General features: G+C 40.5%; 1 protein-coding gene across 1 annotated transcript in view; it reads left to right on the forward strand.

Annotated features, from left to right (window-relative positions):
- TARS3 (threonyl-tRNA synthetase 3) overlaps positions 1-14295 on the forward strand; it is an 83424-nt gene that overhangs the window by 43375 nt on the left and 25754 nt on the right. Inside the window, exons 13-15 of the mRNA XM_021680494.1 lie at positions 7332-7469; positions 11182-11259; positions 11345-11445. Coding sequence (XP_021536169.1) covers positions 7332-7469; positions 11182-11259; positions 11345-11445 — 317 coding nt within the window. The remainder of the gene's footprint in view (positions 1-7331; positions 7470-11181; positions 11260-11344; positions 11446-14295) is intronic.

Here is a 14295-nt window from a genome sequence, read left to right on the forward strand (position 1 = left end):
AGATTTTATTTATTTGACAGAAAGAGACACAGCGAGAGAGGGAACACAAGCAGGAGGAGTGGGAGAGGGAGAAGCAGGCTTCCTGCAGAGCAGGGAGCCCGATGCGGGGCTCGATCCCAGGACCCCGGGATCATGACCTGAGCCAAAGGCAGATGCTTAACGACTGAGCCACCCATGCGCCCCTGTGATTCAACAGTCTTACACAATTCACAGCACTCACCATAGCACATACCCTCCCCAGTGTCTGTCACCCAGCCACCCCATCCCTCCACCCCCCACCACTCCAGCAACTCTCAGTTTGTTTCCTGAGATTAAGAATTCCTCATATCAGTGAGGTCATATGATACGTGTCTTTCTCTGATTGACTTATTTCGCTCAGCATAATACCCTTCAGTTCCATCCACATCGTTGCAAATGGCAAGATTTCATTCCTTTTGATGGCTGCCTAATATTCCATTGTATATATATATATACCATATTTCTTTATCCATTCATCTGTCGATGGACATTTTGGCTTTCCCATAGTTTGGCTATTGTGAACGTTGCTGCTATAGACATCGGGGTGCACGTACCCCTTCGGATCCCTACATTTGTATCTTTGGGGTAAATACCCAGTAGTGCAATTGCTGGATCGTATGGTAGCTCTATTTTCAACTTTTTGAGGAACCTCCATACAGTTTTCCAGAGTGGCTGCACCAGCTTGCATTCACACCAACAGTGTAGGAGGGTTCCCCTTTCTCCACATCCCCGCCGACATCTGTCATTTCCTGACTTGTTAATCTTAGCCATTCTGACTGGTGTGAGGTGGTATCTCATTGAGGTTTTGATTTGGATTTCCCTGATGCCGAGCGATATTGAGCACTTTTTCATGTGTCTGTTGGCCATTTGGATGTCTTCTTTGGAAAAATGTCTGTTCATGTCTTCTGCCCATTTCTTGATTGGATCATTTGTTCTTTGGGTGTTGAGTTTAATAAGTGGTTTATAGATTTTGGATACTAGCCCTTTATCTGATATGTCACTTGCAAATATCTTCTCCTATTCTGTCGGTTGTTTTTTGGTTTTGTTGACTGTTTCTTTTGCTTTGCAAAAGCTTTTTATCTTGATGAAGTCCCAATAGTTCATTTTTGCCCTTGCTTCCCTTGCCTTTGGCGATGTTTCTAGGAAGAAGTTGCTGCGGCTGAGATCGAAGAGGTTGCTGCCTGTGTTCTCCTTTAGGATTTTGATGGACACCTGTCTCATATTTAGGTCTTTCATCCATTTGGAGTCTGTTTTTGTGTGTGGTGTAAGGAAATGGTCCAGTTTCATTCTTCTGCATGTGGCTATCCAATTTTCCCAACACCATTTGTTGAAGAGACACTCTTTTTTCCATTGGACATTCTTTCCTGCTTTGTCAAAGATTAGTTGAACATAGAGTTGAGGGTCCATTTCTGGGCTCTCTGTTCTGTTCCATTGATCTATGTGTCTGTTTTTGTGCCAGTACCAGACTGTCTTGATGATTCCAGCTTTGTAATAGAGCTTGATGTCATCTTAAGAACACCACAGATGGCAATCAAGATCTCAAAATCAAGATCTCACCTTCCCCAAAATGGAGACACAACATGTATTAAAAAAAAAAAAATCTATTTGTAATAGAGCTTGAAGTCCGGAATTATGATGCCACCAGCTCTGCTTTTCTTTTTCAACATTCCTCTGGCTATTTGGGGTCTTTTCTGGTTCCATACAAATTTTAGGATTCTTTGTTCCATTTCTTTGAAAAAAGTGGATGGTATTTTGATAGGGATTGCATTGAATGTGTAGATTGCTCTAGGTAGCACTGACATCTTCACAATATTTGTTCTTCCAATCCATGAGCATGGAACATTTTTCCATTTCTTTGTGTCTTCCTCAATTTCTTTCATGAATATTTTATAGTTTTCTGAGTACAGATTCTTTACCTCTTTGGTTAGATTTATTCCTAGGTATCTTATGGTTTTGGGTGCAACTGTAAATGGGATCAACTCCTTAATTTCTCTTTCTTCTGTCTTGTTGTTGGTGTATAGGAATGCCACTGATTTCTGTGCATTGATTTTATATCCTGCCACTTTACTGGAGTTCTGTATGAGTTCTAGCAGTTTTGGGGTGGAGTCTTTTGGGTTTTCCACATAAAGTATCATATCATCTGCAAAGAGTGAGAGTTTGACTTCTTCTTTGCCGATTCGGATGTCTTTTATTTCTTTTTGTTGTCTGATTGCTGTGTCTAGAACTTCTAATACTATGTTGAATAGCAGTGGTGATAGGGGACATCCCTGCCGCATTCCTGACCTTAGGGGGAAAGCTCTCAGTTTTTCCCCATTGAGAATGATATTCGCTGTGGGTTTTTCATAGATGGCTTTATGATATTGAGGTATGTACCTTCTGTCCCTATACTCTGAAGAGTTTTGGTCAAGAAAAGATGCTGTACTTTGTCAAATGCTTTTTCTGCATCTATTGAGAGGATTATTTGGTTCTTGTTTTTTCTTTTATTAATGTATTATATCACATTGATTGATTTGCAGATGTTGAACCAACCTTGCAGTCCAGGGATAAATCCCACTTGGTCGTGGTGAATAATCCTTTTAATGTACTGTTGGATCCTATTGGCTAGTATTTTGGTGAGAATTTTTGCATCCATGTTCGTCAAGGATATTGGTCTGTAATTCTCCTTTTGGATGGGGTCTTTGGTTTTGGGATAAAGGTAATGGTGGCCTCATAAAATGAGTTTGGAAGTTTTCCTTCCATTTCTATTTTTTGGAACAGTTTCAGAAGAATAGGTATTAATTCTTCTTGAAATGTTTGGTAGAATTCCCCTGGGAAGCCATCTGGCTCTGGGCTTTTGTTTGTTGGGAGATTTTTGATGACTGCTTCAATTTCCTTAGTGGTTATAGGTCTGTTCAGGTTTTCTATTTCTTCCCGGTTCAGTTTTGGTAGTTGATACATCTCTAGGAATGCATCCATATCTTCCAGGTTATCTAATTTGCTGGCATAGAGTTGCTCATAATATGTTCTTGTAATTGTTTGTATTTCTCTGGTGTTGGTTGTGATCTCTCCTCTTTCATTCATGATTTTGTTGATTTGGGTCCTTTCTCTTTTCTTTTTGATAAGTCTGGCCAGGGGTTTATCAATCTTGTTAATTCTTTCAAAGAACCAGCTCCTTGTTTCATTGATCTGTTCTACTGTTCTTTTAGTTTCTATTTCATTGATTTCTGCTCTGATCTTTATTATTTCTCTTCTCCTGCTGGGTTTAGGCTTTGTTTGCTGTTCTTTCTCCAGCTCCTTTAGGTGTAGGGTTAGGTTGTGTATTTGAGACTTTTCTTGTTTCTTGAAAAAGGCTTGTATTGCTATATACTTTCCTCTTAGGACTGCCTTTGCTCCATCCCAAAGATTTTGAACAGTTGTTTTCATTTTCATTTGTTTTCCATGAATTTTTTTGATTCTTCTTTAATTTCCTGGTTGACCCATTCATTCTTTTTTTTTTTTTAAAGATTTTATTTATTTATTTGAGACAGAGAGAATGAGAGACAGAGAGCATGAGAGGGAGGAGGGTCAGAGGGAGAAGCAGACTCCCCGCCGAGCAGGGAGCCCGATGCGGGACTCGATCCAGGGTCTCCAGGGTCATGACCTGAGCCGAAGGCAGTCGCTTAACCGACTGAGCCACCCAGGCGCCCGACCCATTCATTCTTTAGTAGGATGCTCTTTAGCCTCCATGTATTTGAGTTCTTTCCAACTTTCCTCTTGTGATTGAGTTCTAGTTTCAAAGCATTGTGGTCTGAAAATAGGCAGGGAATGATTCCAATCTTTTGGTACGGGTTGAGATGTGATTTATGACCTAGGATGTGATCTATTTTGGAGAATGTTCCATGGGCACTAGAGAAGAATGTGTATTCTGTTGCTTTGGGATGGAATGTTCTGAATATATCTGTGAAGTTCATTTGGTCCAGTATGTCATTTAAAGTCTTTATTTCCTTGTTGATCTTTTGCTTACATGATCTGTCCATTTCAGTGAGGGGGGTGTTAAAGTCCCCTACTATTATTGTATTGGTGTCAATGTGTTTCTTTGCTTCTGTTATTAATTGGCTTATATAATTGGCTGCTCCCATGTTAGGGGCATAGATATTTACAATTGTTAGATCTTCTTGTTGGATAGACCCTTTAAGTAGGATACAGTGTCCTTCCTCATCTCTTATTACAGTCTTTGGTTTAAAATCTAATTTGTCTGATACAAGGATTGCCGTCCCAGCTTTCTTTGGTGTCCATTAGCATGGTAAATGGTTTTCCACCCCCACACTTTCAATCTGGGGGTGTCTTTGGGTCTAAAATGGGTCTCTTGCAGACAGCATATCGATGGGTCTTGTTTTTTTATCCAGTCTAATAGCCTGTGTCTTTTGATTGGGGCATTTAGCCCATTTACATTCAGGCTAACTACTGAAAGATATTAATTTAATGCCATTGTATTGCCTGTAAGGTGACTGTTGCCATATATTGTCTCTGTTCCTTTCTGGTCTATGTTACTTTTAGGCTCTCTCTTTGCTTAGAGGACCCCTTTCAAGATTTCTTGTAGGGCTGGTTTTGTGTTTGCAAATTCCTTTAGTTTTTGTTTGTCCTGGAAGCTTTTTATCTCTCCTTCCATTTTGAATGACAGCCTAGCTGGATATAGTATTCTTGGCTGCATATTTTTCTCATTTAGTGCTCTGAATATATCCTGCCAGTCCTTTCTGGCCTGCCAGGTCTCTGTGGATAGGTCTGTTGTCAGTCTAATGTTTCTACCCTTGTAGGTTACATATCTCTTCTCCCGAGCTGCCCTCAGGATTTTCTCTTTGTCTCTGAGACTCATAAGTTTTACTATTAGATGTCGGGGTGTTGACCTATTTTTATTGATTTTGAGGGGGGTTCTCTGTGCCTCCTGGATTTTGATGCCTGTTTCCTTCCCCAAATTAGGGAAGTTCTCTGCTATAATTTGCTCCAATATACCTTCTGCCCCTCTCTCTCTTTCTTCTTCTTCTGGGATCCCAATTATTCTAATGTTTCATCTTACGGTATCACTTAACCTCTCGAATTCTGCCCTCTTGATCCAGTAGTTGTTTGTCTCTCTTTTTCTCAGCTTCTTTATTTTCCATCATTTGGTCTTCTATATTACTAATTCTCTGTTCTGCCTCACTTATCCTAGCAGTTAGAGCTTCCATTTTTTATTACACCTCATTAATAGCCTTTTTGATTTCAACTTGGTTAGATTTTAGTTCTTTTATTTCTCCAGAAAGGGTTTCTCTGTTATCTTCCATGCTTTTTTCAAGCCCAGCTGGTACCTTTAAAATCATCATTCTGAACTCTAGTTCTGACATCTTACTAATGTCCGTATTGATTAGGTCCCTGGCAGTCGGTACTGCCTCTTGTTCTTTTTTTTTTTTTTGAGGTGATTTTTTTCCGTCTTGTCATTTTGTCCAGAGGAGAATAGATGAATGAGAGAACAAAATGCTAACAGGGTAACAACATCCCCAGAAAAATACACACTAAACAAATCAGAAAAGACCTGAAACCGGGGGAAAAGAAAGGGAAAGAAAGAAGAAAGAAAAAAAAAAGATAAAAAACAAACAAACAAACAAAAAAACAGAATATGATCAAATATGATCAGGGTGGTGCATAGATCAGTGCCACACACTAGATTTTGGGTGTATTTTGGTCTGTTAGAAGAAAGTGCCTCCCAAAATTTTAAAGAAAGAAAAACTTACATATGTACAAAAATAAGGGTTAATACGATGAAGGGATGGAATATGACTGTAAAGATGAAAATTATAAAAGATTTTATAAAAGGAATTGATAAGAAGTTGGTTGAAAAAAGAAAGAAGAGGATTAAAAATAAATGTGATCAGGCAGGAGACTAGAACAAAGCCATACACTAGAGACTTAGGGCATATTTTGGTCTGTTAGAGGAAACTATATTCCAAAATTTTATAGAGAGAATAACTTACATATATATATATATATACCAAAAATAAGGTTAACTACTATGAAGGGATAGAATATGATTCTAAAAATGAAAAATAAAAAAAAGATTTTTTAAAAAAGGATTGATAAAATGTTGGTTGAAAAAGGGAAAAAGAAAAATTCAAAAAAAAAAAGAAAAAGAAAGTTAAAAAAATAACTTTGAAAGACTAAAGGATCATGAGGAAAAAGCCACGAATTCTATGTGCAGTATTCCCCTAGCGCTGGAGTTCTGCTGTTCTCATTGATTGGTAAACTTGGTCTTGGCTGGCTGTTCTTGCTGATCTTCTGGGGGAGGGGCCTGTTGCCATGGTTCCCACATGTCTTTGCCGGAGGCAGAATTGCCCCGCCCTTGCTGGTCCGGGCTAAGTAATCTGCTTGGGTTTGCTCTCAGGAGTTTGTTCCCTGCAAGCTTTCTGTACAGCTTTGGAGGACGAGAGTGAAAATGGCGGCCTCCCAATCTCCTCCCCGGAGGAGCCAGAGGAGCCGAGAACTCGGGGCCCCGCTCCTCAGTGCGCCCACAGAGAAAAGCAGTCAATCATTCCCGTCTCTCCGGTCTCCAGCCGCGCTCCGTGCTCACCTGGCCTGTGACCAAGTGTTTCTGTCTCTGGTTCATGACCCTGTGTGGAGTCTCTAAAACCAGCAGATCCCTGTGGTGTGCTTCTGTGCCGCTACTTCTGGGGGAGGAAGGGGAGTCTCCCGGATCTGCTGCTTGTTGGGTCCCTGCTGGAGGAGCAGTGGCCCGACTCTGCCGCGGATCATGGTTTATGGCAACCCTGCCCGAGCTGAGGGCCCACTCCTCGGCTCCATCTCTGCAGCCGGCTTCCCTGCTCCAACACCTGGGAGCTCTGCTGCACTCAGGCACCCCCGGTCTTTCTGTGACCCCGAGGGTCCTGAGACCACACTGTCCCCGAGAGGGTTCCAACCCCTGCTTAGCCACTGGAGCGACGTCCTCAGCGGAGCTGACTTCTAAAAGTTCTGATTTTGCGCTCCACGGCTCTATCACTTGCCAGAAGCGGCCGACGGAGGCCCCCCTCCCCCACCGTCTATCTTCCCGAATATCGCCTCAGATTCACTTCTCCGCACATCCTACCTTCCAGAAAGTGGTCCCTTTTCTGTTCAGAGAGTTGCTGCTATTCTTTTTTTCGATCTCCTGCTGAGTTTGTAGGTGTTCAGAATGGTTTGATCCCTATCTAGCTGAATTCCTGGCACCAGACGAAATTTAGGTTTCCTGCTCCTCCGCCATCTTGCTCCTCCAAACCATACTTTATTTCTTAATTTAATTTAATTTGATGTTAACTCTCTAATTTAGAATATTTCTTTTGCTCTCATGTCAGATTGAAGAAGAAATAAACGGCTGTTTGCAGTTTTTGCAATCTGTTTACTCAACATTTGGCTTCTCCTTTCAATTAAATTTGTCAACAAGACCTGAAAACTTCCTAGGAGACGTTGAGATATGGGATGAAGCTGAAAAGGTAGGGGGAGACAAAGTGCACACCTTCTTTTCTGTGAGTGTGGAAACCACCCGAGTGACTGTAGTTACTTTGCATGAGGAGGATGCCATGCTTTTCAATAGAAAGGTTTAAATTGGAAGTTATGGGATAAATACACAGATTATAGAATGTGGTTGTCTAGTTTTCTTCGTAACAGTGATAGTAACAATATATTTGTTTCAAATAGTTTAAAGTTTATATCAGGTTTTTATTTATACTCTTTCAGTCTCAGTCACTAATAATCAATTTCCTAAGTTTTTAAAGGAATCCTCTGATTTGCAGGCACTCTTGGTGTATGTTCAGCTTATTTTAAACTGTTGCCTGTTGAGCCAGCTTAGTGTGATTCATAGATGTAGACGCACACACCCAATGCTTGAATCCTCTCCGCAGTCACAGCCTCTAGTGCTATCCTCTATCTAGAGGCACCCAGAGACTCACATGTCACATCTCAGCTTTGGAGAACAAGATTAAGGAGCTCATGATGCTTCTCTCTCTCTCTTTTTTTTTCCTTCTTACTAAACATGAAAAGAATACAGTACATTTCCTGTGTCAGTTTTTATTTGAAATGAGGATGGTATTATGGCCAGACACCCCAGGAATGCCTAAACCCTGACCTGCCTGTTGATCCACATTTTCATAGAATACTCACAGACAATGATCATATAGATCATTAAGGAACTAAGAATCAGAGGAGATCATTAAGGAACTAAGAATCAGAGGAACACTATATTGATAGTGTTAGTTAGTTTTCTGTTCGGTACTGAGGCAGGCAGAGACTGGGTAGAAGCGGTTTAGGCTTGAGATCTAATTAGGGCCTTCTACTCCCCACTGTCCCATGCCCATCCTAAATGCACCTTCTTCCGTATCTGTTGCATAGAGGAAGACAGTCAAATTAGACAGCCTGCCCCTGCCTAGCCACATGGAGGTAGGAAGAGGAAAAGAGGGCACAGAGCTTGACTCTGGAACACGTTTTGCCTATTTTCAAAAAGGTTAGCTCCATGAGTGAATTATAGAATAAGCATTAAGGTCTGAAATGATGATGATGATGATGACGATGATGTTGATAACACCTAAGGTTATGGTGGGCTTAAGTGGAATAATTTATGTGAGGAATTTGTCATAGTGCCAGGCACATGTAAGTGTTCAGTAAATGTTACATGTTGGCATTATTAATAGTAGTAGTATTATCATTATTATCACTCCATACATGGAGTTCAGGGGGCCAAAAAGTGGGTGGACCAGGTGTGGGCCTGGCACGGGGAGAATGGGCCGGGCTGTCCCACCAACATTTTGCTCTCTTTTAGCTCACTGATTGTTCCTTTAGAAGACGGGAATCCTTCCACTCTGGGGGAATTTCTCCCATGATGTCTACCCCTGATCTGGGAATCAGTGAGATGAATATATCTTTTTTGTCTTCAGATGTCTCTGAAATGGTTTGAAAGAGACAGTATTTAAGTCAGCTCCAAGGCCACATTGTTCCTGGGTCATCAGTTCACCATTACCTTATTTCTTATCTCAGATTGTGTGTAGTTATGGAACCCAGCAGAACTCACTGGAGAGCTATGCAGTGTAACCATCAGATGACAGCTTGTCCAAATAACCAAAATGTCAGGAGCAAAAAATACCCTAGATTTGAATGATGTGAGTCCTGTTTTCTATTAAGTTTCCTCATGAAATCTGTGACCTAAAGAAAATCTACTTTTTCTTGTGAAAATTAAAATCCCAAAGAAATAGGTTAATGTTCTATATGTCCAATTTTTTAATTTAACCTAAGCTCAGCTATGGGGTTCCCACTCAGATAAATGTGAAGGGAGTCTGGGCTGCTGCTTCAGCAGACCTGATCTGGCCTCTGCCCCTGGAATCTATGTAAATCCACCTGCTCCTTGGAGCCGGAATAACCCTCTCCAAATCTCTCCTGCATCCCACTTTTCCAGCATTCCAGTGAGCCATTGAGATCCCTAAGAACATTCCAAGCCCACACCCACAAAATTCCAAGCAAATTGATATGTTTAGAGCCCAGCCTGTACCACAGCATAGGCCCACAGTGCTATTGGGAGCCAGAGATTTGGTTTACCTGGAAAAGAAGGATAGCCAGCCAATAGGGGAGAAAAGGAGATCTTGATTTCTCCTCTACCAGGGTGCAGGCAGTGTCCACAGATGTGAATTACAGTGGTTCAGTCTCCCCTCAGACATACACTTCCTCCCATACCTTGCACAAACTGAAAGCTTTCTTAGCTTTGGCTGTCCCTATTAGGCCGTCTGATTACTGTGTCCTCAGAGGCCCAGTGAGGATCAGTGCCCTCTACTTTATGCTTTTTCCCCCAAACTGGCCCTTTTTTGGCTTTTTAATTCCCTGGGAGCCCCCTAAATTCTCCCTGTCACTTAGTTCCCTCCTGCAGCAGGTCCTCATTTTCTCTGGGAATATATTCCAGTATCTCTTCTTGCAGAAGCAGAGTAAGGCAGAGGCTAGCCTCCCAACCTGTGAAATGAATCTGTGGTGGTGGCCTTCTCCAGTCCTAGGTAGAACGCAAGCTGCTCTAGGAAGGTCAGGCCCATGAGGGAGCCTCCTGGGATGTCAGCCAAGACCAGCACCTGACGCACTCTAACTGAGATCCTAGAAAATCCTGCCAGGACCCCATGAGTTAGCTTTCTTGATGACTCTGGCTTTGGACCCCAGCCACCACCACTGCTTTGACTTCCCTGTTAGCAGTTTATTCCCAAATGTCAACCCCCTCATGGGCACCGATATATTGAGGTGATGACAGGACTTTGGATGCTGGTATGGCAGTATTCTGGCCAGGGACTTAGGAATGCCCAGGTGCTTCCCAAGGAAGCTATATCCATAGGAAATAGCCAGAAGACTCAAAGACACTTATATTAATACTTATACCCAATCACCAGCAGTTCTGAGGGTTTTCACTACAGTCTAAAATCAAAGAATTTATGTGGCTTAGGCTGAAGATCAAAGTGGGCCTCCTGCTCCCACCCATTATAAATCATAAAGGAGGGCGCCTGGGTGGCTCAGTCGGTTAAGCGACTGCCTTCGGCTCAGGTCATGATCCTGGAGTCCTGGGATCGAGTCCCACATCGGGCTCCCTGCTCGGCAGGGAGTCTGCTTCTCCCTCTGACCCTCTCATGCTCTATCTCATTCTCTCTCTCAAATAAATAAATAAAATCTTTAAAAAAAAAATCATAAAGGACACCCCTCCCTAGCTACATGTACAGAGGTATAAAAAAGCAAGAGACAGTGGCAAGGCCCTTCCCCTTGACCTTCTTACCCACCTAAACACAGAGCAGATGGGGAAACACAGGGTGGATAAAGGAGAAAGATCAAAGTTTCATGCCTTTTAATGAGTGGAGGCATCACCTACTAAGAGTTGGGAAGTGTGTAGGCAGAGGGGGCCTGCATTGGCTTCCCTAAACACTTGCCTGGAATTCACTGGAACAGCTTAGTACATTGTCTGTTAATTTTTCCAGTTACAATGCGTATGAGAGCAAGTACCATCTTAATCATCTTTATGTAGCCCCTGCTCAGTAATTTATTGGATATAAAACATGCCCAATAAATATATGTTAAGCTAAAATAGAATATAATTAAGATTTGTAATAACTTACTTTTTTGAGCTATGTGGCAAAAAATAAAAAGTACAATGACGTATAAGTTTGAAATGTTCTCTTCTTTAAAAAAAAATAGCAACTACAGAACAGCTTGGTGGAATTTGGAAAACCATGGAAGATAAACCCAGGAGATGGAGCATTTTATGGCCCTAAAGTAAGTAGACTATATGCCTCAAAAAGAGTAAAAATTTAAAGGAAAAATAAAAGCTGTCTTTAAGCAAATATCATTTAATTTACAGATTGATATAAAAATCAAGGATGCTATTGGCAGATATCATCAATGTGCTACAATTCAGCTGGACTTCCAACTACCTATTAGATTTAATCTTACATATGTTAGGTGAGTAATTGAATATGACAAATAAAGTATTACTAATATGCCAATCATTTGTCATTTGAACATTAGCAATACAAAAATAAACATCAATACATAGACTAGTAAATGTCTATTATTATATGTGTGATATACTCATATATTTTTTATATATGATTTTTTCAAGTTTTTATTTAAATTCCAGTTAGTTCACATACAATGTAATATCAGTTTCAGGTGTACAATATGGTGACTCAACACTGCCATACAACACCCAGTGCTCATCACACGTGCACTCCTTAATCCACATCACCTACTTCACCCATCCTCCCACCCACTCCCTTCTGGTAACCATCAGTTTGTTCTCTATAGTTAAGACTCTGTTTCTTGGTTTGTCTCTCTTTCTTCCCCACCCCCCCCACTTTGCTTGTTAGTTTTGTTTCTTAAATTTCACATAGGATTGAGTTCCACATATGAATGTCTCTCTCTGACTGACTTATTTCGCTTAGCATAATACTCTCTGGCTCCATCCATGTTGTTGCAAATGGCAAGATTTCATTCTTTTTTATGGATGAGTAATATTCCATTGTGTATATATACACCACTTTTTAAAAAATTTTTATTTATTTGAGAGAGAGAGAGAGAGAGAACACAAGCAGGGAGAGGGACAGAGGGAGAAGCAGACTCCCCACTGAACAGGGAGCCTGACATGGGCTTGATTCCAGGACCCTGGGATCATGACCTGAGCTAAAGGCAGACACTTAACCAACTGAGCCACCCAGGCACCCCTGTACTACTTCTTTATCCATTCGTTGATCAGTGGACACTTGGGCTGTTTCCACAGTTTGGCTATTGTAGATAATGCTGCTGTAAACATCAGGGTGCATGTACCCCTTTGAACTACTATTTTTGTATTCTTTGGGTAAATACCTAGTAGTGCAATTGCTGTATCATAGTGTAGTTCTATTTTTAACTTTCTGAAGAACCTCCATACTGTTTTCTACAGCAGCGGTAACGGTTTGCATTCCCATCAGCAGTACTAGAGGGTTCCTCTTTCTTCATATCCTCTCCAATACCTGTTGTTTCTTGTTGATTTAGCCATTCTGACAGGTGTGAGGTAGTTTTGATTTGCATTTGATTTCATTGTAGTTTTGATTAGCATTTCCTTGATGGTGAGTGATGTTGAGCATCTTTTCATATGACTGTTGGCCACCTGGATGCCTTCCTTGGAAAAATGTCTATTCATGTCTTCTGCCCATTTTTTAATTGGATTACTTATTTTCTTGTGTGTTGATTTGTATAGTTCTTTATGTATTTTGGAGGCTAACCCTTTATTAGATATGTCATTTGTAAATATTCTCCCATTCAGTAGGTTGCCTTTTAGTTTTGTTTCCTTCACTGTGCAGAAGCTTTTTATTTTGATTTAGTCCAATAGTTTATTTTTGCTTTTGTTTCCCTTGCCTCAAAAGACATATCTAGAAAGAAGTTGCTATGGCCATTGTCAAAGTTACTGCCTGTGTTCTCTTCTAGGATTTTTATGGTTTCAGGTCTCACATGTAGGTCTTTAATCCATTTTGAATTTATTTTTGTATATGGTGTAAGAAAGTGGTCCAGTTTCATTTTTTTGCATATAGCTGTCCAGTTTTCCCAACACCATTTGTTGAAGAGACTGTCGTTTCCCCATTGGATGTTATTTCCTGCTTTCTTGAAGATTAATTGACCATATAATTGTAGGTTCATTTCAGGATTTTCAGTTCTTTTCTATTGATCTATGTGTCTGCTTTTGTGCCAATACCATACTGTTTTGATTACTCCAGCTTTGTAATATAACTTGAAGTCCAGAATTGTGGTGCCTCCACCTTTGCTTTTCTTTTTCAAGACTGCTTTGGCTATTTGGGGTCTTTTGGGGTTCCATACAAATTTTAGGATTGTTCTAGCTATGAAAAATGCTGTTGCTATTTTGATATGGATTGCATTAAATGTGCAGATTGCTTTGGGTAGTATGGACATTTTAAAATATTTGTTCTTCCAATCCACGAGCATGGAATGTCTTTCCATTTCTTTTTGTCATCTTTAATTTCTTTCATCAGTGTTTTATGGTTTTCAGAGTACAGGTCTTTCACTTCTTTGGTTAGGTTCGTTCTTGGGTATCTTATTGTTTTTGATTCAGTTGTAAATGGGATTGATTCCTTAATTTCTTTTTCTGCTGTTTCATTATTAGTGTATAGAAATGCAACAGATTTCTGTACATTGCCTTTATATCCTGTGACTTTGCTGAATTCATGTATTAGTTCTAGCAGTTTTTTGGTGGAGTCTTTGGGATTTTCTATATAGTGTATCATGTGATCCGCAAATTACGAAAGTTTTACTTCTTCCTTGCTAATTTGGATGCCTTTTATTTCTTTTTGTTGTGTGATTGCTATGGCTAGGACTTCCAGTACAATGTTGAATAAAAGTGGTGAGAGTGGACATCCCTGTCTTGTTCCTGACGGTAGAGGAAACACTCTCAATTTTTCCCCCATTGAGGATGATATTAGCTGTGGGTTTTTCATATATGGCCTTTATGATGTTTCCTCTAAACCTACTTTGTTGAGGGTTTTTATCATGAATGGGTGTTGTCCTTTGTAAAATGCTTTTTCTGTATCTATTGAAATGATCATATGGTTCATATCCTTTCATTAATGCGATGTATCATGTTGATTGATTTGCAAATATTGAACCACTCTTGCAACTCAGGAATAAATCCCACTTGATCGTGGTGAATGGTTTTTTAATGTATTGTTGGACTCAGTTTGCGAATATTTTGTTGAGGATTTTTGCATCTATGTTCACCAGAGACATTAGCCTGTAGTTCTCTTTTTTTGTGGTGTCTTATCT

Source organism: Neomonachus schauinslandi, chromosome 9 (assembly GCF_002201575.2).
Source record: "Neomonachus schauinslandi chromosome 9, ASM220157v2, whole genome shotgun sequence".
Lineage (NCBI taxonomy): Eukaryota > Metazoa > Chordata > Mammalia > Carnivora > Phocidae > Neomonachus > Neomonachus schauinslandi.